General features: G+C 44.3%; 1 protein-coding gene across 5 annotated transcripts in view; it reads left to right on the forward strand.

Annotated features, from left to right (window-relative positions):
- RBM33 (RNA binding motif protein 33) overlaps positions 1-24,234 on the forward strand; it is a 135,418-nt gene that overhangs the window by 104,478 nt on the left and 6,706 nt on the right. For 3 of the 5 annotated variants that reach the window (XM_030932067.1, XM_030932069.1, XM_030932070.1), the window contains exons 15-17: positions 12,633-12,842; positions 15,942-16,130; positions 24,011-24,099. In XM_030932067.1, coding sequence (XP_030787927.1) covers positions 12,633-12,842; positions 15,942-16,130; positions 24,011-24,099 — 488 coding nt within the window. The remainder of the gene's footprint in view (positions 1-12,632; positions 12,843-15,941; positions 16,131-24,010; positions 24,100-24,234) is intronic. The other 2 variants (XM_030932068.1, XM_010368155.2) reach the window with 1 other exon arrangement.

Below are 24,234 nucleotides of genomic sequence, written 5' to 3' on the forward strand. Positions count from 1 at the left end.
GCTCCTGTATTTTATTTTTAAAAGGCTGTCAAAATGCTACATGCCGAAGGTCCCAGTTTATTTGTGGGATCATGCTCTTGTGGTGTTGGACTGCATTTGTAAATTTCTTCCCTTTCTACCTTCTCAAAAGTTATTCCCACTTTTGGAATGATATATACCTGATCTCTTTTGTGGAGCCTGAGGAGGTGGGAAAGGGAATGTTTTATTATAATTTTAGTTGAAGAACAGTAGGAGAAACTCATATACGTCCTTTATCAGATTCACCAGTTGTTTACGTTTTGTCAAGTTTGCTTTATCCTGGTCTTTTTGCCCATTTGCATGCACAAAAACCTTCTTTCCCAAACCTTTGAGAGAGTAGGTTGGAGACATGGTGTGTTACCTCAGAACACAGATATCCTCTTACAAAACCACAACTGTACATTATCAGAAATAAAAATGCTGTGAACTGATGCAATACTATCATCTTATTCATAGTGTATATTTGGATTTTATTCACTGGCCCAATTATGTCCTCTGTAGCTACCCCCCACCTTGCCAGGGTCTAGTCCAGGATCATTCGTTGTATTCATCATGTCCCCTAAATCTGTTGTTTCTTGCCCTTGACCTTTTGAAAGAGCAGAGGGAATGCCCTTTAATTTGGGTTATCTTAGGATTCGTCCTGATCAGTTTCGGGTTGTCCATATTTGGCAGGAACACCCCAGAGGGGATATCAGGTCCTTCCCAGTGCATTCAGTTGGGAGGCTTGTCCAGTATGGACAGGATTCACTTGGATGGGGCGGGGGATGGGTAAACGTGGTGTTTGCCAAGTCTCTCCTCTGTAATGTTACAGTTTTACCCTTTGTAATTGGTAAGTAATTTATAGGAAGATACTTTGAGACTATTGGGACTATATAAGTATCCCATTTCTGATCAGATTTTCACTATTGTTAGCAGGCACTGAAGTTTTTCTAATGCCAACACTCCTGTACTTGTTAGCTGTCATACTCCTGCTGTGATAATTTACTCTTCTCCTTCCGTTATTTGTTCGTTTATTTATGTCAGTATGGGCTTATGAATTCTTACTTTATGCAATGAACTGTCACTGTCATTGTTTATGTTGCTGTTAGAATTGTCCCAGATTGACCAGTGAGAGCCCCTTTGAACTGCTTCTGTGTCCTTTGATTTGTTGCCGTTACTCTTGGAACATGTCCTCACTTTCTGGTGCAAGAAGATGTTCCCTCTCTGCCTGGGTTTGGGAATCAGTCCTGCTTCTTGGCAGCTCCAGGTCCTCGGAGTGGAGATCCGGGAGCCATTTTTGCCCACTACTTTTGGCTCTCCTCTCTTTTGGGCCCACTCAGCACATTTTTGATGCTTCTACAGTGAGTTGCAAAGAAAGGAAAATGGCTCATACAGATACTGCTTGAATCGGTTGGATTTTGTTTTAACTATGTTTTTTGAAATAGGTCATTGGTGGGAATTAGGAAGTAATTTTTGCTATTTTGATTTCATTTTTTGAATTATTGTAGTTAATAGTTCTAAGAATTAAACATTACTATTTAGATATTTAAAGTGAGTCCCTCATCCTCTATAAAACCAAACAAAAGATTGACAGTCATTATTTGCAAATTTTGTTGAGGTTCTAACCTAAGTGTTGATACGTGGAAGGGCATGAGACACAGCTGAGCACTGAGTTGAGAGCTGGGCAGAAACGTTGCATCACATGCTTCTGAGGCTGCCTATCGCCCTATGGGAACCACTGGCCTAAGAGGCCATGGAAATTCCTCAGCACTTTGGTTGGGGTTAGAATTTCCTACTGTCACTCCTGCTCCTTTTCTGGATGTGCCATCTCTCGCTCACTTACTACTTTGGATCCAACTCAAGTGGGTCGTCTTCTGGGACGCCTCCCTGGATGGCCGCTCCCACACACTGCTCCTCTGCAGCCCGGTCTTCCCATCTGACCATGTGTTTTCAGAGCTGGCTCTTGAAGTTACTGCTGCTTACCTGAGTGGGGGTTTGGTCTTTTTTTGTGTGTTCAGGATGTAAGGCAGTTTCAAGTACATTATAAATGTTTAAGATTTTTAAATACTATGTTGAAAATGGCAACATGGCTTGCATTCTCTTACTGAAATAGCACAGGCGGAATTAGCAGTGTTCTTACCCCTTTCCCCAGTACTTCTGATGATCAAAGTAGTAGTTTCTGTTGATATTTAGATGATACCGGTAAATGAGCAAAATTTGGAAAAAGACAAAAAACATGAATCATTACTAATTCTTCTAGGCATTATTTCATGCAAAAAATTATTATCGCCTCCTGAGAGTCCTCCTTTATTCATTTTGCAAAATGGGATATTTCACATCCTGTTTTGCAGCTTTTTGAATTGTGTTAAGTGGTGAATCTGCAGTGGTAACTTGTTTGCGGTGAAGACCCATGCAAAGGCAGAGCCTCCACCTTGTGAATGTCATTCAGGGGAATCCATGTTTTTAGCCTCTAAGGTCTCGGACAGGAGGATGCTGCTGTTCTGGTCGCTTGATTTCTGGCAGAAGGTGACTTCTAGGATGATCCCTGGCAGTGCCTGGGAGTGGATAGCAGAGCTAAGAGGAGCTGAGAGGGGCCAGATAGAAGCGACTCAGGAATAAGCTTCCAGAGTCTGAAGCTGCCCACGAGAAGGGCAGAGCTGCAGGTGGATTTCCGACAGGACAGTTCTGGGAAGACCAGGCAGGAAGGGAGACTGAGTGTAAATGGCTTTTGACCCAGAGGTGGGGGCCATGAGAGATGCACATCCAGGTGCTTGGGGGAGGAGGGAGGCACGTGGAGGCGCAGGGCAGGCACCTCATGCTGGCCAAGTTGGCTGGGTGGAGTTTGAGCTCATTTGTGTAAAGGTGCTAATGAGCGGTAAAGTGGGCAACAGGCAAATGGCAGAAGAGTGAAAGGAAAATAGGGCATACAGAATCCTGATTAATCACCTATTTGATAAGATGTACAGTCTAGCGTCTTCCTTTTGGAGGAGAAACAGTTGCGCATGAATACTTGTTTTTAAGAGCTTTGAAATGTCTTAGTGTGGGCAGAATTGATAATTTCCAAAGAGACTACTTTTTAAGCATTGTTAATCATGTGGCCTCTAAACATGGCAAGATAGACCATTGGTCATTAGAGGATAGAAATTATTTTGAACACATAAGAATTTCCATACTCATTAATATATGATGTTTTTTAGGAGTATGATGTTAGGGAGTAAAATTAGCAGGTGAATCAGAAGTTAATTCACCTTCAGTTAGGAATCAGAATTAGTTCACTCACCCACCCCAGCAGAGGGGGAATCTGCTTTCTTCAGTGTCTTAGGTAACTTCCCTTCCTTCACTTTCAACAGCCTACCCAGATAGGACCCTGGTCACCTGTTCTGCAGAACTTGCTCAGTGCTGCAGAGCAGGTCCTTGTGGAAGGGCCACTTTCGGAGCCTGGGGCTGCACCCCTGTGTGAGGGACTGTGGCTGGAAGAGCTAGACTTCATGCCCTGCCTCATAAGCCACAGCATCCAGAAGCACGTGGCTCACTTTAGTAATCCTTTTCTTTTTTGACTGGTAAGTTTGTGCTGTCGAAATTGGACAGTCCTGAGGTATGAGATCACCTCAGAGGCTGAAGGCTTTGGTTTGTTCCTTCAGAGGCCAGTTCATTTTGCTTTTTAAAGATCGCCACAGGCCTAACTAATGTCAGAAAGGTAGACTGTTAAGAGAGAGAGCAAGCACTTGAATAACTGTGCCGTGTTCTCACCATACTATACTAGAAAATCAAAATGCATGAGCTGAGAGAACCCTTTTCTTTGATGAAGCTTGGTAGTTAGGAGGTCTGTCCAACCTGGTGTCTCTAACCGTATGGATTTGGTTTTAGTTCTGCTTGTGTAGACCCAGTTCCAGATAGGCAGTATTTTAGATGTAAGTGCTCCCCATGTTTTGCATGCTTGGTATTTCATAAGGATAATTTATCACAGAGAAGGAAGAGAATGTGAGCCTGTTTATTAATATTTTCTTTTACCTTGTTTAATCCAGTAATCTTCAGAGAAAAAAATAGTGGCGCCCTAAATGTATTTATATTTAGAAACTTCGTATAGCATGCATATCATTTATTGTCCACATTTTGAGTGAGCTTTATAAAGATTACAGGGATAGGCCCAGCATTGTTGTGGTTAATAGAAACCTGTTCAGTGAGGTCTCTGGACTGTAAGATCAGCAACACTAGCGGTGACAGTGAAGTATGGCCTTATCGAAAGGAGAATTCATAAGAGGCTGCCCTGGGACACTACACCCCTGTCCTTCTGTGTGTCCTGACAATGTTATCTGTCCTCTCAGTACGGAGTATCAAATGTCTGTCATGAGTACAGAAATTAATTTAATGTCACCTGAAGACATGCAATTAATCTTTTAGAGGTTTTCATAATACCTTTACAGAAAGAGTTGCCAGTTTGGTGGATTTGGATTTTGGGGTTTAGAAGAAGATAAGGAAAATTAATTTTTCATCAGGGTTAATACAAGTTAGCAGGGCCACAAAGGCTGAGAAAAATGGCTGGGGAATTTGTCAAGTGTTGTCACTCTAGAATAATGCTGCTTAACGTCTGATAGGTATAATCAAGAGTTGAGATTTCTATAGAGGGGGTTAATCAATTTGCTCGCTAGTGAATGCACATCAGTGATAGCACTTCTTCATGGGGTTTAAGAATGAAAATAAGATTTGATCTGTCAAATTGCAAGAAGCCCTGACAATATCAATAGGTGTTTTTATCTATGTGTTTAAACCATTTGTTATAAGTAAATTTGTCCTGCTAATGTTGGGGCTACAGACCTCTTTTTTTTGTAATGATTAAGCTGATAAAAAGTATTCCCTAAGCTTACTTAATTCAAATAGTGCCTTTTATATATTAAAAAAAAAAAACAAAAAAAAACCCACCTCGTCTAAAAAGCAATTTTTATAGTATTAAAAGATAATCATTTGTGGGGAAAAAATGTTTCTGGTTTGACCTGAGATAACAAAACTTCTTTTCTCTCTCCTGTGCTTTGGAGGAAGTAGAAGATATTTAAAATGTTGTCCGAACCTAGTGTTGCTTAAAGAGTTAAAAAGCGAACACCACCCTGGAGAAATTCAGTTTCAAAGCAAACATACTTTGTATGAATAGAATGTAGTCTGTCACCCACATACAACACTTATATGCGGACGTTAAGATAACAGCTTTCTAAAATTCAATTTGAATCAACAGTATTTTAAAATTTACTTAAGTACTAGTAATTTTAGGATCTCTTTCAATGCTATAATTATATGCATAATTATAACCTTATAGAAGACTTATAAATAAATGGGTAGATTTAATTTGGATTGGTTCTTAGTCAAATCTTGTCTATGTGTGTGAGTATAGGTATAAAAATATGTAATCAATTTGTTTCTCAGATGTAATCAGTTGAAGAATTTGTTCCTGGTTATTTGTACTACAACACACTGAAATCAAAAGTCAAAATCAGGAAATTGTTTTGGTATATGCAGTAAAAGGAATTGAAAGCGTTGTTTCCAAATTGTTCATGCCATATAAATTGGGCCAAGTGTGAGTCTAGTGCGTTGCAGTTAACTCCTCTCGTGGTGGTGCACTCTGCTTGCTATTTGTTCTAAGAGGTGACATGAAATGGCAGCTGGGATCATGATGTTTAATCGGAGCATGTTGGGAACCCAGGAGAGGCTGAATGTGACTGTGTGCTGCCCGTGAGTTGGAGTGAATGGTAAAACCCCAGGCGAAAACACAAGTGGCAAAGTAGGCAGCAAAGTTTGGGCAGAAACGTCACCAGCAATTTCCAGATAGCCAGGTAGCTCGGTGATGGATAGCATCTGCGGTATCCGGGTAGTATCAAAACCGGCGTTTTCCTCTCTCTAGCATGGCTGTCGTAATACCTGATTTTGTGACTCAAACAGGACTTGTCAATTTGCAAGTAATGATCAGGACCACCAAGCTGTATCGGATGCCATTCTGAGTAATGCTTGCCTACTTCTTGACAGAGATTGTAGGTATCAACTACAATATGGGCTGAAGTGTACCTTGAAATAAACATCTGTCCATTGGGAAAGGTGAAATGAAAATTTTCTCAAAAACAAAACCACCAATAAAGTAAAATTCGAATGTGATCCACAGAATCCAAAGGGACAAGTTGCTGAATCGAAGAGTCAATGGGAGAATTTGACCCGCGGGTAGAAGTTGTTCACCTGATCCAAAACACACTCCTGGCCACAACCTAGGGATGTGTATGCTAGTTTACATCCTAGTGTGAACTGGAGTAAAACCCAGAAACTTGAAATTGTTCTGTAGAATTAGCTTTTCCTCATGCTAAGTCAAAAGAGAATAATTGTTCTTTTAATTAGAAAAAAAACAACTCATTTTTTTCTTATGAAATGAAACAACCTTTTACTTATATTCAAGCCTTCAGTGCTTAGCATGATCTTCAGAAAAATTCAGAAGCACAGCATTATAGTAACCCTTCGTTTAATTAAAGTGATTTAATTGTTAATCCCGTTTGTTTCAACTCTCGCTGAATATAGTTTCAAATTATGTTAGCGTAAACTCCCCTGGTTTTGGAGCCACAAAGATGTTCCAGCGCCTACTGGGTGACTGAAGTTTGTTTAATGGGCACAGTGAGGATAATAATACTTACCTCTCAGGGAGGTGTATTAGGCAGTGCTTGCACTGCTATAAAGAAATACCTGAGACTGGATAATTTATAAAGAGAAGAGGTTTAATTGGCTCAGGGTTCTGCAGGCTTTACAGGAAGCATGGTGCTGGCATCTGCTTGGCTTCTTGGGAGGCATCAGGAAGCTTCCAATCATGGTGGAATGCAGAGTGGGGAGCAGGCGCATTTCTCGGTGAAAGCAGGAGCGTGGTGGTGCGGCGGGGGGCGTGCGCCACGCACTCTGAATGGCTAGATCTCTTGTGATCTCAGAGCTTGCTTATCACCAAGGCGATGGCCTAAGCCATTCACAGTCATCTGCCCCTTGATCCAAACACCTCCCACTAACCCCCACCTCCAGCACTGGGGATAACTTCAGCAGAAGGTTTGGGGAGGGACAAAATACCAAAGCTACATCCGTGGGACTGAAGGAAAACAGTGTCTGTACCGACCCTAGTACATTTCTCGTCCTGTTGTAGACAGTCAACGGATATGAGCTGTGGATTATTTCACTGCCAGTACTAGGTGAATATGTTGAATAATACCAAAACTCCTGATGATTAAGATCCCAGGAGTGCCTTAGAAATTTCCATTATAAAGTTTTATGATATCATTTGTTGCTGTATAACAGGGGCCCCAACCTTACTGGCACCAGGGACTGGTTTCTTGGAAGACAGTTTTTTCCACGGACTGGGGTCGGCGGTGGGGAATGGTTTCAGGATGAAATTGTTGCACCTCAGATCATCAGACATTGGAGTCTTATAAGCAGCTACCAACCTGGATCCCTCACATGTGCAGTTCACAGTAGGATTTGTGCTCCCATGAGGATGGAATGCCTCTGCTGATCTGACAGGAGGCGGAGTTTAGGTGGTGATGCTTGCCCGCCTGCTGCTTACCTCCTGTGGTGCATGCAGCCCAGTCCTAACAGGACACAGTAGTAAGGTAGTGAGGGTTGGGGACCCCTGCTGTATAAGGTACAAAAACTTGTCTTGGATATAAGCAACTCCAGAGCTTACCCAGGCAGGGCTTCTCTCTGGTGAGCAGTTTTGTAGGAAGAGTCTTCTTGAAAGTTGGGTGGTCGGCATCACAAGACTCTGTCTGAAGCACCCACTTTCTGTGTCTTGTGATATCTGCCTGCACTGAGGACACTGTGGTGCACATGCCTCCAGGAAGCAAGAGACCATCGAGAGCCAGATCCACTGGGAAGAAAAACCAAGTAGCTGCATCCCAACCTGCCATTGGGACCGAAGACTCTGTCAGTCAGGGGCCAAGAGCTTCCCAAGTAGGGAGGGGTGCAGCGGCAGGCCCAGGAAGGCCCACACGGCCCAACGGAATGAGCAGAGGTGGCAGTAGGAGGTGAGGTCTCTGTCTGCAGGGACTGTCTCATCACAGGCCTTATTCCTGTCTTTTCAGGCCATTTCTTAGAAAGTCATCAACAAAGTATGACACCATCACATTAGGACCCTTTCATTATATTACAAGATCTACATAAGGAAATTTTAGTTTTTTTGAAACAGATGAGGAAAGGAAAGGCTCTTTGTAATACCCGTATTTCTGAACTTTAAATAGAGATCAAGCCTACTTAAAAAATAAACTTTCCTTCAATGGAAAATAAAAGTTTAGAACTTTATTTTTCAGAGTTCTTATCTGACCTTAATATCACCAGACATAAATTTTCTCCAGTGTCTTTCTCAAAACAACAATGAAGAGAACTTTTTCTTATTCGGGGTATTTATTGACTCAATGTTTATGTTCTTAATTCACAGTGTAAAAATTATCAGATTACTACAGTGTTATATGTTTATCACCCAAATACACATACGCATTGTATACCTTACAACACACAGATAATAGCATCCTACTTCTGGTGCCAGCTGTTGTTTAAAGTTTCCTCTCTAGACCATCTTGTTTCTAGCTTTGGGTTGCCAGGGAAGCAGCGGCCAGAGCATTCGTCTTGCTGTCCATCATGTTCTATGAACATTGTTACCTTTAGGCCAAAGGTACTGTCTCCTCTCTGCCATGTGACACTTCATGGTGCTGGGCTGAAAGTTGGCCTTTTATTATCTTAGTGACCTGTAGTAAATACGTGTGTACTGATTGACAGTGTCTATAACCTAGTATTCTGATACTATAATCTCTTTTTAGCACATTCAGAACTACTTAGCTTTAAAAAGTACAATCTAGTATTTACTGATTTATTCAGTAGATATTTCAGTGCCTTCTGTGTGCATGAGACATTCTGGTATGGTGAACAGAAGAGATTCACTGGGGTCTAAACCACTGGCTTCTCTCAAGCACGTACAAGACAGCAAATGCAGTCGGCATCCTTGGAGACCTGGTTGGTTAAGCTACCAGGGAGCTGATTTGGATTACTTAAGTTCATACGATGGAAGTCCTTCTTAGAGAGCACACCTTCCACAGTCCATGCATTTGTCCGCCTTAGTGGAAAGGGTAGAAGTTGGAGAACCACAGTCAGTTAGACTGTTGTGTTGCTGAGTTGTGTGGAGAACTGAGTGGTCTGATGTCCCCTCCACCTCACATGGGCCCTCATGGGACCTGGAGGCTGGTGTGAAGTGTTCACGCTTGTAAAGAGGAGGAAGTAGCCACTGAAACAGTAGTCACTGAAAATGTTTTCAGTGTACTCAGCTGAACACGTGCATAGTGAATTATGAACACTGTACTCAGCTGAACACGTGCATAGTGAATTTATGAATCTCACAGTAAGATTGTACTATCAGGCAACACTGTTGCAATAGGATTTGGGATAAATTAATAAATGGTCACTGGTTCTCATGAAAGATGAGGGTATGTGGTATATATTTTTAGATTTTAAAGCTTTTTAGTATAGAAAATTTCAAGCATGTATAAAACTAGAGAGAATTCACATAGCTGTTTAAGATACAGACTGAAAAATTGTGTACTTAGGATAGGCCCTCCCTGCCTGGTGGGATACCTGCTCACACCTTGGGTAGAAGACCTCATGGAGAAGGTTTAAGAAACACAGACTACCAGTCTGACTTTGGATTGTGCTAGTGGTCTGCCTTTTCACAGTGCTTCCCTTTTTGTGTGGGGGTTGGGGGTAGCCCCTGTAAGATAGTGCAAGATAGGAATGACTTCCAGTAAGATCAGCACGTTTCAGGAGATGATAATTCACATGATAGTGTCTTAGAGCGTTAGGTGGGAGAATCCATCTGGCTCAGTCACCTGCAGCCCTGGCTGGACGATAGCAGATGTACACAGGGTCCTTTCCTTTGTATAGTATGTTCCCTTGGTTAACTAGGGGGTGTTAAACCAGCCCTGCGCTTCCGGGATGAATCTTACCTGGTCATGAGGTGTGATCCCTTTTCTGTGTTGCTAGATTGAGTCTGCTAGTATTCTGTTGGGGATTTTTTCTCATGTATGTTTATGAGGAATATTCTTTCGCAGGTGTCTTTTCTTTTGATGCCTTTGGCCTTGTATTAGGGTAATACCAGGCCCAAAGAATGAGTGGGAAAGTGCTTCTGCTGCTTCTGTTTTCTGAAAGAGATTGCATAAGCTTGGTAGTCTTTCTTCCTTAAATATTTGGTAAAACTTACTGGTGAAGCTATTTGGGTCTTTTTCTCTGTGAATGGTTTTTAATAATTCATTGTCTTTACTTCTTAGAGTTCTATTCATATTTTCTCTTTTTCAGTCAGTTTTGGTGCTTGTGTCTCATGGAATTTGCTCGTTTCATGTAAATTGTCTGGTGTGTTGATGTAAAGTTGCTTGTAATGTCTTTTTAATTTCTTAGGGTCCCTTGCGGTGATCCCTCTGTTTTCTTATTTTGGTAATTTATCTTCTCTTCTTTTTTCTTGGTCAGTATCCTTAAAGGAGCATCAGTTTTTTGCTGATCTCAAAATACCAAGTTTTGGTTTCACAGATTTTTTTTCTTTTTACCATGCTATTGCTTTTTGCTGTGATCTTTATCATTTTCCTTCCTTCTACTTGGGTTTGATTTCCTTTTTTGAGGAAGGGGGACTAGCTTCTTCAGGTAGAAACTCAAATTATTGATTTTAGATGTTTTTAGTTTTTGATGTAATTGCTTAAGTTGCACTCCCTGAATTTTGATGTGTTGTATTTTTGTTTTCATTCAGTTTAAATATTTTTTGTTCAGTGTTCATATTCTTATTTTTATTTCTTAGCCTAGCCTCCTAGGGGTTGACCCTACTGCTGCGTAGCTTAGTGGTCAGCCAGCAACTGGGAGGAGCCTGTGCTCACGTCTCTGGACCCTGCACGGCCCTCTGTGGCCAGTTATCTGTGTGTGGGTTGGGGCTTCCCAGGCAGCCATGTGGGGAGAGCCCATCTAGGCGTTCTCTAGCACTTTCCGTTCTGGAATTTCCTCATTAGGTTTCTCAGATTTCTGGCTGGTGTGCTGCTTGTTCCAAACTGAACCATGACCGGAGGCCCACAGACCCATGGGCTTCCCTGTGCCTTCCCCTCCGAGGGTGCTGCACGTATGGCCAGTGCTGCTGAGGGACCTAAGGCCTTTCTGGATTTCGGCCCTGTGCTGATGGAGCTGCCACACACTGCACTGTCCTCACAGCTCAGGAATAAGTGCTTCTCCATTTGTTTCATTTTCTTTGATTCCCAGAGGCCTCACATGTGTTGGGAAATTTTGTCCAGGTTATACTTGTTTTGGAGAGAGGAGGTTTGCAGACTTTTTCATGCCACCTGTTCCTGTGTGACATTTTTCATCTCATCTTTTCTTGAGTCCCTGTTACTTTGTACAGTCTTAGCAGAAATCTTAGCTACATCCATCTTGCCCCAATCAGTGTTCCTTCTCTTGGCAGATCCCTTTGTTCCATTTGGTCTCCACAAGATACATTTGGTAGGAAAAGTGGGACAGGGATATGTGGGCTGCTTCTGAGCTGGTTGACCAGGTTGCCCTGGAGACCCTGGCACCGCTAAACACTCTGGGGAGGATTTACTATCCCGTGACTGACACTCCATCCCTATCGATGTTGAGAGTGGGCCTGGTGCTAATAAAAGCCTCCGTCTTCCTTTTCGAGTCCAAGCATCCATCCTGACATAATTAACCAGGGCAGTGTCTGCCGTCCTTGCCCCTGTTCTTTCCCAGCCTCCAGCTGTTCTTCGGGAGAAACACTACTCGGTATTGAAAGTAGCCGATAGGCACCACTGTAAGACATTTTTATGCTGCCTGGAGGTATGAACAACATCGGTGGCGCAGTTCCAGGGTGTACTTGCTTCTTCATCGATGAACAGACTTAATAAAACACAAAAGATAAGATTCCTGGTATTTCTAAGGTTCTTCATAGAGTAAGTGCGCTTCTTGGAAATCCATGTACTCTGTAGTTGCTCATGGCAATTGTAACTCTCAGCAGAAGGAAGGGAAGTTTCTAGTCAGTATTGTGGGATGCTCTTCGGCTTCAGAACACTGTATTGGAGAGGTCAGAGTATTTGAAGTTCCTGTATCCAGAGGGGGCGGAAGGCGCTGTGATGGGTTTGGAAGACTCAGAACCACAGCCAGCAGGAGTTGGGCTCGTTGGCTTCTTAGGGTAGGTTGGAATAGGAGTTAAGAGTTTAAAACCACTGCTTATGCACACTGTACATTTTAACAAGAATGCTCTTGAAAATGAATGACGCATGCTGAAAGTGAAAATGCATGTTGGATATGAAGTATTTTGAAGGTAACCAGTGTTTCACGGAATTCAACAGCATTTATTTTAATCGCAGACCTCTTATATGAATACAGTAATTAAAGGGGATCTTAGTGTTTGAAATTTCAGATGTCTTGTTAGAACCTGACCATTTTCCAATGAGAATTGTCCTTACTGGCTCTACTGAAATGACAAGTTTTGAGTCACACTTATTTGAAATGGTTTTGCTTCGTGGGTGAACACTGGCTGAGGTGGGCTTCCTAATGCTGGGGAGGAGCGTTTGGTGGAGCGGACACTGAACAGTGTGCTGCCTTCTTGGTTTCAGCAGGGAGGAGAGAGCGATGGCTTTTTTCACCCAGAAGGCCAGCCCCAGCGGCTTCCCCAGCCTCCAGAAGTGGGTCCGCAGCCTGCCCGCAAGGTGACGCTGACCAGGGGCGGCCTCCAGCAGCCCCCACATCCGCCAGCGGGGCCCCACGCACACTCGCCTGTCCCTCCAGGGATCAAAAGCATCCAAGGAATTCATCCTGCGAAGAAGGTACTGCTTGTTGCCTCGTGCACAGCCGTGGAAATGCAAAGGTTGGCGTGAGGCAGTGTTCAGACACACTCTGATTTGTAGCGCGTGGCACACAATAGTACTCACATTCATAAATGAACCATCCTTTCCTTTGTTCTGGCTTTGAAAACGCATTAACATTTTCACCAAAGCCTTTTCCTCTCCTGACTTATTTCACAGAACAAACCCAGAAGAGTACCCACAGCCAACCAGGAGTGTGATTGCTTCCCGCAGCTCTGAACTGTCTACCCAGCAGCATCTGCTGTGCTCGCAGGACAGCGCGTGCTGCTGCTGCGTGTCAGCACGCTTTCCTTCCTCTGTTCACTGACACACCAGAAATTGTACAAATGTGAAATCACGTGTGTGCTCATGGCCCCAGTTCAGACAGAGGAAACCCAGGTCTTTGGAGATGAAGTAACTTGCTCCAGGCCACAGTTCCCAGCTCCTTAATCCTTCCCTTAACCCTGGGGATTGGAGGGAGCTTCTCTGAGTTCAAGCTGTCAGGCAAGAAGCAAGGGTGCTCACCCTCCCCTTTTCTGTTGGAGTGACCGTCTGTGCACTAGGAGCACATCCTGTCATGTACACAAGTGACAGAGTGCCCTTCCCCTCACCTGCTAGCGAGGTGCTTTCTGGCTCCCCAGAGTCTTGATCGTTTCTCTTGGTGCAGAAGCCAGTAGCCCCTGTTGGGTGGAGCTATGCAGAGGGAGACCTGGACGCAGCCCTGCTTTGCACTCTGGAGGACAGCAGGTCAGCTGCTCATCCCCCCCTCGTCATCTCGTCACTTAGAAGTAGTGTTACTCTTAAGATGGTTCTGGCTCCTTTTGAAGTCTAAGTTCGTCTCATCTCATAAACGCTTCATAGTATGAGAGCAGACAAAGTTCTATTTTGTACTAGAAAACAGCTGTGCAGACAGATTCAGCAGTAACGCCCATGTTAAAGTGGAGGACTCTTGAAAAATTGCTGTGGTCTGGATTTTCTTCCTTCAGATGTCATCCCTGAATATGTGAGAAAAGCCTTAGAAGCACACCCCCCATACATGCACACAAACAGCACACTTGAGTAGAAGCACAACCCCATACACGTTGACACACAGCACACTTGAGTTTCTTCAGCTTAAATGTAAACACTCCTGTCAATGAGGATCGTGATGTTTCCTATCTTGTTTAGGCAATTGTGAGGATCTTATAAGAAGGTGCATTTAAAAAAACCTGGTGCTTGGTGTATATAAGTAGGCATTTGTTGGGGATATTATTGTTAATATCATAACTTACTCTAGTTAGAATAGAAGACTAGTTAGTTCCTACTGGTTTCCAGTCAGGGTAACTTGCAACTTTTCATGTACATTTTCCAGTGTGGTTTCTCTTGAAATAACCCCTTGCAACTGTTTTAAAACTTACTTCACAGGTATAGTTTTGCTGCCTTCTGCAGAGTACTAAGCATTGTGGAAGTTTTCTCTTCATTTCCTTTTGTGTGTGTGCACACTCATGTCCTGAGTGGTTCTATTCCAGTTTCCACCAAACTTTCTGCCTTTTTCTGTGATGGACTGGGAGGCCACTTTTGCATTCTGCCCAAACTCCGGGACACAATTCGGGTAGGCCATCCGGAAACCACGTGCCACCCATCTCCACCCTGCCTTCTGCGCTTCACCGCTGTTCTAGGCTGGAGACATTGGGCACATATGTTCTCTCTGACTTTCTAATCTGGAGAAAGTATGGGAAAGTTCAGCAGTCTCCTCTTTTTTTTTTTTTGTTTTTGAGACGGAGCCTCAGTCTGTCACCCAGCATGGAGTGCAGTGGTGTGATCTCAGCTCACTGCAAGCTCTGCCTCCCGGGTTCTCGCCATTCTCCTGCCTCAGCCTCCCAAGTAGCTGGGACTACAGACACCCGCCACGCCCAGCAATTTTTTTTTTTTTTTGGATTTTTAGTAGAGACGGGGTTTCACCATGTTAGCCAGGATGGTCTCGATCTCCTGACCTCGTGATCCGCCCACCTCGGCCTCCCAAAGTGCTGGGATTACAGGCGTGAGGCACCGCGCCAGGCCCAGTCTCTTCTATTTGAAAAGTTCCTTGAGCAGTAGTTTTGAACCCTTGGCAGATTTTAAAAATGATAATACTTGGGCCTGCCTGAGACCAGCAGAATTATACTTGGGGGTGCCTGGGTCCTCATTCACAGTTGTGTTTTGTTTCTTTTGAAAAGCCTGCAGATGATGGAGGTGTGCAGCCATGGCTGAATTTCTATTGCAGAATCTGCCTGGGAGGGTTTCAGGATAGCAAATGTAATCTCTGCCAGCTGAGTCAGGTACATGATGCTGTGGCTTGTTGTGACTGTAAGATGGACTTAGTGCTGTGCACAACAGGTCCTGCTGAAACCAGCCTGTAATACACTAGGAGAAATGGGGGCTCTGGGACTCTCAGGACTGGATCCACATTCTTAACTGTCATTTGCAGCAAGTTTCTCAGCCTCCACGGGTGCCTGATCTACACAGAGTGATAACACAGAGTGCCCACCGAGCACAAGTGTGTGGCCCCTGGAGAGGTGCAGGCTTCATCAGCTCCCTCCTCTTCCTCTGTCTACACTTACACTTGCTGGATATTGTTGTCTCATTTAGCTATTAAAACATTCTCTAATAGTGGATAGAAAACTATAGAAAATCTTGGCCGGGCGCAGTGGCTCATGCCTGTAATCCCAGCACTTTGGGAGGCCGAGACAGGCGGATCATGAGGTCAGGAGATTGAGACCATCCTGGCTGACACGGTGAAACCCTGTCTCTACTAAAAATACAAAAATTAGCCGGGCGCAGTGGCGGACGCCTGTAGTCCCAGCTACACGGGAGGCTGAGCCAGGAGAATGGCATGAACCTGGGAGGCGGAGCTTGCGGTGAGCTGAGATTGCGCCACTGCACTCCAGCCTGGGCGACAGAGCGAGACTCCGTCTCAAAAAAAAAAAAAAAAAAGTACAGAAAATCCTGTAGCTCATGGTATATTTTAATGGAGTCTAAGTTATTTGTTCACTTTTATATCTTAGTGACTATGGAAGAAGCTTAAGCTTGAAACTCTGAATGTATTTTCTTTGTTGTCACCAGGCCATCATGCACGGACGAGGTCGAGGAGTGGCCGGTCCCATGGGCCGGGGGCGCCTGATGCCAAACAAGCAGAACCTGCGGGTGGTGGAGTGCAAGCCCCAGCCCTGCGTGGTGTCTGTGGAGGGGCTGTCCTCGTCCACCACGGATGCCCAGCTGAAGAGCCTGCTGATGTCAGTGGGACCCATTCAGGTAGCTGCCTAGGGGTGGCATCTGTGCCACGGGTGGTTGTGTCCCAAGACAGTCATTTCGTGATTTCAAACACAGTGCCCATTGTGTTGGCTACTTCATATTAAAATAATACTTGGGAAATAAGACAAATACCTGTTTTGCATACTTAATATCAGAACATTTGCCTCAAATGTCTATTTTGAAATTTTCAGATTCTTAGTTATAAATTTTAAGAAATACTCCAACTGAACAGATTATCCTTTGAGATCCTCATATTGTCATAGAAAGTTCACACTTGCACACATACATACAAAATTTTTTGTTCTATCAAATGACTTGTTTTATTTGTAATGACATTACATTTTAAAGTATTTAGCCTTCTTTTCCTTGCTTTCCAGAAATAGCTTCACGTGCTAAATAGCTGTGACTTGGTTTAGATTTTACAAATATGACAGTATCTTGGACTGTATCTTCATCTCTTAAAGTTGGCTAATTCTAATGCTGAAACATGCCTGCTGAGCTGGCTGCAAATGAGATGCATGAAAGGGAACACAGTTCGAGGTCCGTTGGAAACAGGGTTTTCCACAGAAACTCCTGGTGTCTGTAGGCCCAGAGCCCTGTAGCTGACCCAGCGAAGAAGCCACCTGCTTGTTGAGTCTGATTTCTGGCCTTCCCTGTCAGTTGTCGCCTGCGGTGCCCATTGTTGCCATTGCCATGCACCCTGTGTCCTGTGGCGGGATCTGGTGTGTCTGAGGGCAGAGCACTTTGGAAATAAGACATTTTTGGACGCACAGAGTACATGTCAGAGTTCTGAGGAGTCCAAAGTGCTTAGTCCAAAGTGCTTTCTTTCAAGAATCTCTTCCAGCTTCTAGCTTCTTGGGTGAATTTGGAAACGTGTTCACACTAGGGTTGATACGAGTAATTAATGTACATGTTTTAGATCTCCATCTGCTGTTGACAGTTCCTAAAAATGAGGAGATGAAAGCCCTTCCAGAAACATACATATTACTTGGGTTTAATTACTACCATCTTCATTATTGGATTCCTGGGGAGATAGGTTTCATTTTTATTGGTGTGTAGTAATGGAGAGTTAACCCAAAGCCTTTGCTTCTGTTTGTGATAGAGCGGGCTCACTAGTGGTGCAGTTAGGATAACTTTATCAGCTATTAGAGGCGTACAGTTTATGTTCAAGGATATTTCAAAACGATCATAATCTGGATTAATTTGCAGGAGCACAATAGACACTAGAGCATTTTAGATGCATTAAAATGTGGTTATCCTAATCTGAGATTGTCAAAATAAATGGCGATGGAGAATTCTGGTCCAATAACTGTGTAGCAGTGAGTCCAGATGAAAAAACCCCGAGCCTAGTCTGTTGTGAGCCACAGACCAGTGCGCTTGGCAAGGCCTCACGTGTGTGGCCCAGTGTCCTGCTGGTCCTCCTGTCTTTGGGGCGTTCTGCACTTCCCTGTGAGTGGAAGGGTTGCACTGTTGTTTTCATATGTCACCTGCTACTTTTGTGGACTTTGCTTCATCGTGTGTAGTCGTGATCATTTTCTTGAATATTTTTGAGTCTGATCGAGTTGTCAAGATCCATACCTGAACAGCAAGTACCGTTTGCTTCTCAGAGCATTGAGTGAGGCTCAGAGCCTACGTTGTGAGAATATGCTTGGAACCATTGCCAAACCAGCTAACTTCTGTCTTGTCTTTTAAATTGAATTTTGCATTTTGTACTGTGGATTTGTATAGATCTCTTAAATGGCCTTTTTTTCCTTCCATTTGCTTCCATTTCTTTTGAGTGCTGGGACTACAGGCATGAGCCACAAATATTTTTTATCCTAAATGTTTTGGAATAGTGTCGAGTCTCTGTCTCTTTGGGATATGTCACCACCTAGTGTTCACTGGTGTAATGCCAGGTGGTGTCTACACCAGGAGGACCTGTGTTCATTCCTTTGGGCCTTTTAGTTGTAGAAAATTCTAGTAACTGCACGTTATTTTTTGTTTTTGGAGATGGAGTCTTGCTCTGTTGCCCAGGCTGGAATGCAGTGGCGTGATCTCAGCTCACCGCAACCTCTGCCTCCTGGGTTCAAGCGATTCTCCTGCCTCAGCCTCCTGAGTAGCTGGGATTACAGACACGTGCCACCACGCCCGGCTAAGTTTTTTGTATTTTTAGTAGACATGGGGTTTCACTGTGTTAACCAGGATGGTCTCGATCTCCTGACTTCGTGATCCACCCGCCTTGGCCTCTGAAAGTGCTGGGATTACAGGTGTGAGCCACCGCGCCCAGCTGTAACTGCATGTTAACTATACTTTTAAACCCATGGAATCTGAGAACTTTTCTCAGTGTAGCAGTGATGTGGTACCCAGTTTTGTTATCAGATTAGTGTTTTACTTCCTTAAACTACATTAATAAGCCTCTCCAGAAAGTCCATTTCAAAGACATTTATCTATAGACTCAAAGAGTGAGGAAGAATGAGAAGATTTTATAGAAATATCATAACCAGAAGATGGTCTTCCAAAAAGTTTCGAACTGTAACCACGTTTCAGAAATTGTAACTTGTTAAGAACTTGATTCCTCGAAGACTAGATATTTTTTTTTCTGTCTACTCATAAACCACATATGAACTCTTTCGTTCTTCCTGGGTTCATCTGGAAGGAAGTGAAAGAGGCAAGAAACCGTCATCTGTGTTAAAGCAGCGGGAAGAAGGGGAGTGGGTGCGCGGCCTCCCAGGCTGGGCTGCGGTGACCACCTTCTCCCGAGTCAGCTGTGCTCCCAAGGCCAGGGGGGCTGTCATCCCCCAGAGGCTGCTGGGGAGAGCCCTCGGAGATGCAGCGCAGGAGCCTCCGCATGACACTGCCGATTTGGGGGTAGGCATAGAAACGTAGAAGGTACTGTTCAGAGGAGAATCTGCCCTTTGCAGACAGAGCGGATCTCAGCCCAACATGGAGGCCCTGTGAACCTGGCGGAAGGTGGGATCATCTTGGCGTCTGACTGATTATGCTTCTGCTTCGAAGGTAAAGTGGATCGCCAGGAAGACAGCCTCTTTACATCTGGTTCTGACTGCAGGAAGGCCTGGTTGTTGAGGTAGAAAATGTTGGAATCTTGAGTGAGCAGTTGAGTCGTTTTGAAGTTTGGACCATTGAAAAGGAAAACACGAAGAAGTGTCAGACACGGGTTCCAGAAAAGCCCACGCCACAGGCTTAAAGAACAGATGCGTGTGGGCACGTGATGGGAAGCCACAGTGGAAAAGCTGGGTAACTGGAGGCTCTCCCACAGCGTTCTGAGAACATGGTGGTCAATCATTCCGAGAGGAGGAGAACACAGAGCTTGTCTGCGCTTTAGAGGATAAGCATGTGTAAGCTTTAGAGGATAAGACGGGGAAGATGGGACAACCAGGGATGAAAAAGGAAGAGGAGAGGTCAGGAGATGTTTTAAAATTATACCAGAGCAAAAGGAGCAACGCGCCAGGGCACCCGTAGTGATCACATGGATGTGCAAGAGAACCCAAACGTTGACATTCAGGGGAAGTGCCGGAATTGGTGTCCAGGAAGACCCAGCATGTTATATGATAATAGATGAGAACATGAAATGGGACAGAAAACTCGGTGTGGCCTGGAGCTGCCCAGAGCACTGATGTGAATCTTTCTTTACCACTCAGCCCACCACTGGAATCGCGTGCAGGCTTCAGGCGCCCTATTTCCAACAGGAGGTTGGTCACACAGTGACCTGTGTATAGAGGAGAGCCCCATGGACCAGTCCTGCACACTGTTCCATACAGAAATGCTTAGCAGGCCCACTGAGGGCTCTGCAGGGGCTCTCTGCCCTTCCTGCCAGGGAGTGCCTCCCCCACTGCCTCTAGTGTCTGTTCTAGGGTGGGGCTCAAGAATTTACATCTCTCATGATTTATAAATTGGGCTTATTTTAAGCAGCTTGACTTGTGTTTAAAAGCAGCTGATGTATATTTTTCCTTTAAATGATTCCTTAAGGTGCTAAAATTGTTGGCCAGAGGGAGAAAAAGAGCTTGGTTTTTAGGATTACAGAATCAGTTGTACTCCTGTAACATTTGAGTTATCTTTATACATGCATGCACACACACAACCACAGCTGTGCACAGACATGTACACAACCACAGCTATATGCAGACTCTTCCTCAAAAGAGGAGGAACTTTTCATGGGGAAAAGAGGCTAGGGTTCTGAACCTCATGGGGAAAAGAAGCTAGGGTTCTGAACATCATGGAAGCTTTTTGCTGCCAGGTGGCGTGGCCGTTGATTTGATCATATGGTTCTGGGTGGAATTGCTGGGTACAGTTGCAGGAAGCTACCAGCTGAAGTGTATCCTTTTAACTTGCATTTGCTACTTATTTATAGTAGCCCAGTAAGCTTTCCTCGGAAGTTGTCTGAAGATGTCTCTGAAAAATGAAAAGCCAATCAGGTTGAGAGCTGGTGTGCCAGCCTTTCCCCTCTCCCTGCCAGTATGTTATGTGGGTGCTGGGGGTGAAGAAGAAGGTCCTTACATAGGTCAGTATGTAGACTTGAGGCAAATGCTAGCGTTTGGTTTGTTCTGGGTGAAGAAAAGTTTTAACTCTGTGGCAGTGTGTTGCCGAGTTGTGTAGACATGTTTATTTTCACAATGGAAGCTGGCGACCATGTCTTTAAGCTTTCACTGGAAAGTGTCTTTTCCTCTGCTCCTAATAAATTGTAAATACTTGTCATTTTGGTAGGTGAAAAATGGTTGAACATTGACAATTCTATAGTTTGATTTTGTATCTAGAAAACAGGGTTTATTTCTGAAAGGAGGTACAAAAATGTAAATAGGGTAGACAGGAAGCCAGTATTAGGACAGCACGCTTGTTAATTGTGTCGAGTGTCTGAAAACCAAGTCATTCCTCTGATTGAAGAATCTCACTGGAAGTTAATGCTTTCTTGGCGGATAGCTCCTCAATCAAATCGAGGTTTTTAAACTACATAGATTACAAGTGAAACCTGATACTAAATAGTGTACGATTGGCAGCCTGATGCCCTAATTTCACATTGTGAAATTGCCCAAAGGAAGTCACCACATATATCTAGAAGTGTTATTTCCCAAAAAGAACAGCATATTTTCTTTTTTCTTTATTTTTATTGTTTTTTGAAGACAGAGTCTCACTCTGTCACCCAGGCTGGAGGGCAGTGGTGTGATCCTGTGATCATGATTGACTGCAACCTCTACCTCCTGGGCTCAAGGGATCCTTCCGCCTCAGCCTCCTGAGTACCTAGGACTAGAGGTGCCCACCACTGCGCCTGGCTAATTTTTAAATTCTTTTTTATAGAGATGGGATCTCGCTTGAGTATAGTATTTCCAAAATCCAGATTCTATCTGTGAATTGCGGAGTGTCGGTCATTGTTTTGTGATACATGAAATTAGTTTTCCTTATCCATTCCTAATGAGGGAATTTTTATATTTTTAGACAAGATAAGTTTAGAGAAGACCCATTATTGTAGTTCTCACAGTAAGCTCTGCCACAGTATTGGCAGCTGTTGTGTGAAACTGTTTCAGTCACTTTTGGGCATTGCTTAAACCCCCCAGGATCCTGGAGCACTGAGCATGCTAGCGCTGTTGCCGGAAGAACGGAGAGAACCCCAACGGCACGGCTGCAGCAGCTCTAACCTAGGTTAGGGTTGGGGTTAGGGGTCAGGTTTGGGTTACGTTAGGGTTAGGGTTAGGCTGGGATGGACAAGTGACACTCACACAACACAGCCCCTTACCTGGGAACAGAACAGACGCATTTTCTCTCTGGAAGTTGCTCTGTTGTTTCAGTGACTGAGTATCATTCACAGGCTAATACACAAAAGGGGTGCATGCTGAAATACAAGTCTGGCAGATTGGCAGAGAAAACAGGTCTCTGTCAAGAAATACAGGCGGAATTTCAAAGTCCAGAAAGCCATATTGCAAGCCATATTGCTGAGAATGTATCCAGGAGACTACGTTGTAGGGCTTTACTTTTCCTGTTAATGACAAGTGAAACTATCAAGAAATTTCTTTTGTATTCGTTTTTTATTTCAGAAAGAAGGGAGAAAGTCTGATATTTTACTGAACTTGTTTCAGAAAAAAGACCAATTCCGTTGCTGCCTCATGGGCTCCCTCATTGCTGGCCTGTCTCAGTGATGTCCCCAGACCAGTGCTGCTGTTTCTGGGGTAGCCTGCGTGCAGGCCTTCTTGATGTACTTGAATTTGGAGACTTGGACCTTTGTATTTCTGTGTAAACACTGTCACAGAAGCCCTGGAAGACACCTTTTCGGAGCGTTGGAGTATTCCTTTAGAGCTCTGCTGGTCTTGTTTACTGATGGACACTCTACAGTTATTGAAATGGAGAGCAGTTATTTCATATACAGTGTAACTTTTTAAACACTTTCCAAGTCATTGATGTTTGTAGCTGTTTGCTTCCATTGTAGCTGTTTGACATGCTTTCAAATGAAATGGCCACGTATGCCTCAGTATTTTCAAGGGATCCTGTGCTGGTAGTTATTTTCTCTAGCTATTCTATTACACTGTACAGAAACTCAGACACAGCAAATGATTTCTGGCCACCAAAAGTGCCTGTTGAGTGCAGTCCTTCAGGACAGTGTTTGCTGATGCCCATGCCAGGAGCTGCCCAGCGACCCCTGCTCTTAGAAGAGTCGGGCATTGGGTGCGGTGGCTCACGCCTGTAATCCCAACACTTTGGGAGGCCAAGGCAGATGCGGATCATGAGGTCAGAAGTTTGAGATCAGCCTGGCCAACATAGTGAAACCCGGTCTCTACTAAAAATACAAAAAATTAGCTGGGCGTAGTGGCAGGTGCCTATAATCCCAGCTGCTTGGGAGGCTGAGGCAGCAGAATCGCTTGAACCCAGGAGGCGGAGGTTGCAGTAAGCCGAGATCGTGCCACTGCACTCCAGCCTGGGCGGCAGTGCGAGACGAAGAGTCAGGGGTGCCTGTGCGAGCTGCAGACAGCAGGCACTAAGTTGACTGTGTCCTGAAGTAATTGAGAAGAAGCAGACTCTGGAGCTCTGAGTTGCTTGAGAGTTCACAGAATGCCACCCAACAGATCCGCAGATCGCTGTGCTCTCCTCCTGCCTGCCCCTCCCAGCCCTAGATCCTGAATCAGGTTTAGGAAGGCAGAAAGCAGCTCCCCTCTTCCTCAGGCAGCAGATTTGAGGACTAGATGTAAGTTACGCTTTTCAGACACTTCCTTTGTAAATCTTCACTGGATTCATCATTTCTTTCAGCCAATCTTCATAAATTCATTTCTTTTTCACTGGCATTGTTTTAGGCCAGTGGGTGGCGACTTCATTTCAGATACCACCCTCTTAGACTGGTGTTCACAAACTCTAAAGTACACAGTGTGACCACGTTATGCTGATGGCTGCCCCAGGCACCGCTGCCCTCACTGTCACTCAGCTGGATGGATGCACGAGATGGTAGACTAGGCCATCACCTGCTGTGGACTGTGGGGCCCCATACTAAACAGCTTCCTCTGGTGTGATGAGTCCTGTTCCTAAAAAGATTTGTGGGGGCCTCTATTAAAAATCACCTGATAAGAAGGAGTGAGAAGAGGAGATGTCTCCATCCAAGGGTACCTGCTACCAGGTCTCACAGAGCAGGCTGGGGCAGCTGATGTGGCCAGATGATGGGAGGTCCTAACTCTAGACTTGGAAGACGTAACTGTTGCTTTTGGTAATGATTTAGTAAAGCACTGTTTTGGAATAGATTATCTGGATAAGTAAGAAAAATTGCCAGGGAGAAAGGAAAATCAATTAGTTTGTTCCAAGTGTCCGCCTGGACTCATTTTGTGTTAAAGCTAATAATGTTTAAATATATATATTCATATTTTTGATTGTCATTTACAACTGACATTAAAGTGTTTGTTTTCTTCCTCTAGAGTTTACAGATGCTTCCTCAGCAACGGAAAGCCATAGCTAAGTTCAAGGAGCCAGCCCACGCATTAGCATTTCAGCAGAAATTCCACAGGTGACCAGTGTGTTCTGTGCTTGTGGTGATGAGGGGGCGGGAGCAAGGACCTCCTTCCTGTGCCCTCCCATCCATCACAGTAGCAAGCGTGTGTCCCCACCTGTCCCTGTAGAAGGACACCAGGGCACAAAGTGC

The sequence above is a fragment of the Rhinopithecus roxellana genome, chromosome 6 (genome assembly GCF_007565055.1).
Source record: "Rhinopithecus roxellana isolate Shanxi Qingling chromosome 6, ASM756505v1, whole genome shotgun sequence".
Classification (NCBI taxonomy): domain Eukaryota; kingdom Metazoa; phylum Chordata; class Mammalia; order Primates; family Cercopithecidae; genus Rhinopithecus; species Rhinopithecus roxellana.